The sequence below is a fragment of the Calidris pugnax genome, unplaced genomic scaffold, assembly GCF_001431845.1.
Source record: "Calidris pugnax isolate Ruff unplaced genomic scaffold, ASM143184v1 scaffold341, whole genome shotgun sequence".
Lineage (NCBI taxonomy): Eukaryota > Metazoa > Chordata > Aves > Charadriiformes > Scolopacidae > Calidris > Calidris pugnax.
Genome location: NW_015091149.1, coordinates 1,287,140 through 1,291,619, shown reverse-complemented (window position 1 = coordinate 1,291,619; position 4,480 = coordinate 1,287,140). Strand labels below are relative to the sequence as shown.

General features: G+C 63.3%; 1 protein-coding gene across 1 annotated transcript; it reads left to right on the top strand.

Annotated features, from left to right (window-relative positions):
- Positions 1–335: 335 nt before the first annotated feature.
- LOC106898025 (insulin-like growth factor-binding protein 4) lies at positions 336–4,282 on the top strand. The gene is made up of 4 exons (XM_014959081.1): positions 336–414; positions 833–1,071; positions 1,188–1,322; positions 2,183–4,282. The coding sequence occupies exons 1-4, from the start codon at positions 336–338 to the stop codon at positions 2,309–2,311; spliced, it is 582 nt and encodes a 193-aa protein (XP_014814567.1). The 3' UTR covers positions 2,312–4,282.
- The last annotated feature ends 198 nt before the right edge of the window (positions 4,283–4,480 follow it).

Here is a 4,480-nt window from a genome sequence, read left to right as displayed (position 1 = left end):
GGGCAGGGAGCCCTGGCTGCTTTCCTTACAGCCCAGGCGGGCTGCGACTCAAAGCGCTGCTTGGGCTGTGCCTGACGTGGCTCCGAGCGCAGGTGGGACCCCGGCTCCTCGGGGCGTCCCCCTTCCCCGGAGCGTTAATGGGCCCCAAATGGAGGGACCGGCAGCTTTTTAAAAAATCAGGATGAGAGCTCGGGTCTCATGACGCCCCGTCCAGCTGCCAACATCTGGGATTGCAGTTTGGCTGCTCTCCTGGCGCAGGCGAGGATGCCAAGCGCCGCCTTTCGGGATTGGCCCCGCGGGAGATTAGCTTTCTTATTCCTGGAATTTCTTCTTTCATGTCTTTGCGGGGGCTGTGCCCCGTGGCAGAGCACGGCTCCGCTCCTGGCCGCGGCTCCCGGTGCCGTCCCGGGCCTGGTGGGTGCTCAGCACCACCCTGGTGCAGCTCCAGACCCCCCGTTCCTGCTGCAGCTCCTCAGAGGCAGCTTTTGGGGGGCACTGGGGTCTTGCTGGGGCTCCCTGGCTGTGGGCAAGCACCCGGTGGCACGTGGCTGGCCAGGGCACAGCCTGACTCTCGTGCCACGCAGCACACTGGACCAACTGCCCGGTGCTCTCGCAGCGTGCGTTTGCCACCCTACAATAACAGACACGTGGCAACAAGCCCGTGAATTGTGGCTAATGAGTCGTAAAAACTCCCAGGAGCCTTTCCCAGTGCTGCAGGGAGGAGGTGGCAGGGGCAGGAGGGGACTCAGGACTGGGGGTGACACCCGTGGGGACTGGGGAGGGTGACGTGGGGTCCGGCAGCACCAGCTGCACGTTGTGCCTGGGGGTGCAGGCTGCTCTGTGGAGGAACAGGGGTGTCTCCATCCCTGGGGGCTGCCCCGTGGTGCTGAGCCCCCTCTGGTCTGTGTCCTTGCAGAGAAGGAGGAGATCGACCACCCCAACAACAGCTTCAACCCCTGCAGCATCCACGACCGCAAGTGCCTGCAGAAGCAGCAGGCGAAGCGGGTCAACAACGGCAACAAGATGCGCAACAGCGGGAACCCGTACCCCCGCGAGGAGACACGGCCCATAGTGAGCACCGCGGGGCTGGGGAGGGGGTCAGGATGGGTGGTGGGGGTCCCAGGATGCTGGGGTGGGGGCACTTGCCAGCCCCGCTGCCAGCTCAGCATCAACCCCCATTCCTGCAGGCGCAGGGCTCGTGCCAGAGCGAGCTGCACCGGGCGCTGGAGAGGCTGGCGGCCTCGCAGACCCGCACGCACGAGGACCTGTACGTCATCCCCATCCCCAACTGCGACCGCAACGGCAACTTCCACCCCAAGCAGGTAGGACATGGAACCTGGAACAGGTTGCCCAGGGAAGCTGTGGCTGCCCCATCCCTGGAGGGGTTCAAGGCCAAGGTTGGATGGGGCTTGGAGCAACCTGGGCTGGTGGGAGGTGTCCCTGCCCAGGGCAGGGGGTTGGAACTCGATGATCTTTGAGGTCTCTTCCAACCCAACCCATTCTATGACATGGCTCTCACCCATCACGGGGCATCCGGGGGGGGGCACTGGGAGGAGGACACGGATGGATGGGCCAGTGCTGGGACACAGCAGAGCCCACCTGTGGCTCCTTTGGTGGGAATCACCCCTCAGGAATCCCCCTTTGGAAAACGCCTGGGGTGGGGTGAGGGTGGCAAAGCCCCGATGAGAGCTCCTGGTTGCAATCACCAGGCAGCCCACGGGAACGGGGCCGTGGGGGCCAGGCTGGGCACCCCTCACCGAACCTGTCCCTGCAGTGTAACCTGGCGCTGGATGGGCAGTGGGGCAAGTGGAGGGGGCTTGGAGCAACCTGGGCTGGTGGGAGGTGTCCCTGCCCAGGGCAGGGGGTTGGAACTCGATGATCTTTGAGGTCTCTTCCAACCCAACCCATTCTATGACGTGGCTCTCACCCATCACGGGGCATCCGGGGGGGGGCACTGGGAGGAGGACACGGATGGATGGGCCAGTGCTGGGGCACGGCAGAGCCCACCTGTGGCTCCTTTGGTGGGAATCACCCCTCAGGAATCCCCCTTTGGAAAACGCCTGGGGTGGGGTGAGGGTGGCAAAGCCCCGATGAGAGCTCCTGGTTGCAATCACCAGGCAGCCCATGGGAATGGGGCCGTGGGGGCCAGGCTGGGTGACCCTCACCAAACCTGTCCCCTCAGTGTCACCCGGCGCTGGACGGGCAGCGGGGCAAGTGCTGGTGCGTGGACCGCAAGACGGGGGTGAAGCTGCCGGGTTTCCTGGAGCTGAAGGGGGACTTGGACTGTCACCAGCTGGCGGACAGCATGTGAGCACCACCGCGGCGGCCCCGCGCCGTGCCGCGGCCAGGACAGCCCCCGGGGCTGCGTAGGTGAGGAAGAGAGGGGGACACGACTGCCGAGCAGCTCCCCGGTGCCGGGGGACCCCGCATCGCCACCACGCTCTGCGCCACGGGCTGCCCACGGCACGGGGCACGGCGCCGCCACCTGTGCCATGACCACTAGCCACCGCCGCTGAGGGGTCCCCGGCGTAAGCACAGACACTTGTGTGGACAGATGCTGCCCTGGGAATGGGGTTGGGGTGCAGCGGGGGGAGAGCCCCCCCTTCGTGCTGCTGCCGCCCCTCGCTGCTGCTCCCGCTGCCCTCCCGCCCCGTGGTGCCCCCCCCCAGCTTTTTCCCCAGCCCCTCTGTGCTGTGTCGTGGCTGGGGGACTTGGAGCTGTGACAGAGGCTCAGCTGCCACCCTGGCACAGCCGTGCTGGTGCCCCGTGGGATGCCACGGTGCCCCCCTGCCCGCAGTGCCTTGCCGTTCGTGCCAGACCTCAGCAGGAGAAGTGCCTCGTCCTGCTGTGCCAAGGCTGCCTGGGCACGGACCGGGGGAGCCCCTGCCTCTGGGGGGGTCCCAGGGAGACCCCCTTCCTCCACTGCCTGCCTGGGGCCCTCCCTGGCTCCGTCTTGCCCAAATTATGTGTGTGTGATGGGCACCGCAGCCACACCGAGCAAGAAGAGACCTTCCCCCTCCCCACTGCAGCCCCCAGCCCCATGGATGGGAACCGCCTGCCCCACATGGCCCAGGAACCACCTGCCCCCCCAACCCAGCCCCATCCCATTCCCCGTGCAGGGACAAAGCCGGTGGCCGCAGCGTTGTCCTCCTGCCCATCCTGTCCCCCACTGCCCCGTCCCGGGGGCTCGGGCACCCCCAGGTGTGCGTTGTGTCCCCATGGGCACCGAGTCCACGGGGAGGGCTGGGAGACAAGGACAGCCCAGAAAGCACCTCCCAGCAGGAAGGGCTTCTTTTGGTTTTGTTTTTGGTTGTTTTTTTTTTTTTCCCCAAAGATTTTTAATATTTAAAAAATGTCATTAGTGGGGTGTTAAAACCACCCCTGTGGCCCCTGAGGCTCAAATTCCCCATCTCCGTGGAACGGGGCGCCGCCGGTGATGGTTTCTGTCTTCCCTTCTTCCAACTTGGCCAATGTGACAAAACCGGGACGAATTTCTGGAACGTCTCAGTGCCGGGATCCACAGATTTCGCCAGCGCAAAGTTCTCAGCTGAGACATTGTCACTATTTTTGTAGCTTTTTTTTCTTTCTTTCTTTTTTTTTTCCTTGCTTTCTCTTTGAAGCTCTTCCGTGGGAGCCAGCTGGGCTGGAAATTTTTCACCTAAACGTTTTTTAGGTGAGAAACGGCCGTGCTGGCTGCCACGGCAAGCCTGCCAAAGATGATTTTGCTCTTCCCCCCCCCCCACCCCCTGGCTCTGTGGCCGCAGTGGGAGGTTTTGGTGTTCCCTGTGGTTTCTCCCCGGCCACGCTGGCGGGTGCCACGGCCCACAGTGGGGAAAAAAATGTTTCAGTTTTAGTGAAACACCCTTTTGCCCCCCGTTCCCCAGCGGCTCCGCGGTGGGTGCACGGTGCAGCGGCACCCTCAGCCCGGTGGGCTCGGCCACCCAGACCCCCCCCCGACCCCGACGTAGCCGGGGCAGCACCGGCAGAGCCACAGAGCCTCTCCTGGTTTTGGGGTAGCCGGGGATGCCGGCGCTCACCAGGGCACGTTCCGTGTCCAGCTCAGAGGGCTCCCAGCGTTTTGTATCGTCTCTCCTGTAGTTTAAGGCTGTATTTACACACCATCATATTCCAGCGTAAGGCTCCCCCTCCCTACGCCGACGGGATTTCTCTCAGTTCCTCCTGGGCCAAGCCCGTCCCTTCGGACTCGCGTGTAGCACCCACTCTCTTTTACAGTAAACTTGAACCTTTGTATCATCAAAAAGAAAAAAAAAAAAAAAGGTAATTACCGTATTTAACTTTCCCTGTGTTTCTGTCGCGTGTGTTTTATCTTTGTGTTGCTTTAAAGAAAAGGAGGGGGAAGCAAAGCAGAGGAGGAGCGAGGGGTCTATGGGGATCCCCCCCCCCAGCTGGGAGCTGTGTTCCTGCGGTGCCGGCGTGTGCCGTACGGAAACGCTCCCCTTCCAAATGAGCCCAATTAAAT

Coding starts and splice junctions, on each gene's coding strand:
- LOC106898025 (XM_014959081.1), top strand. CDS start 336: ATGTCTTTGCGGGGGCTGTGCCCCGTGGCAGAGCACGGCTCCGCTCCT. Junction 415..832: donor CCGGTGCCGTCCCGGGCCTG/GTGGGTGCTCAG, acceptor CTGGGGGTGCAG/GCTGCTCTGTGGAGGAACAG. Junction 1,072..1,187: donor GCGAGGAGACACGGCCCATA/GTGAGCACCGCG, acceptor CCATTCCTGCAG/GCGCAGGGCTCGTGCCAGAG.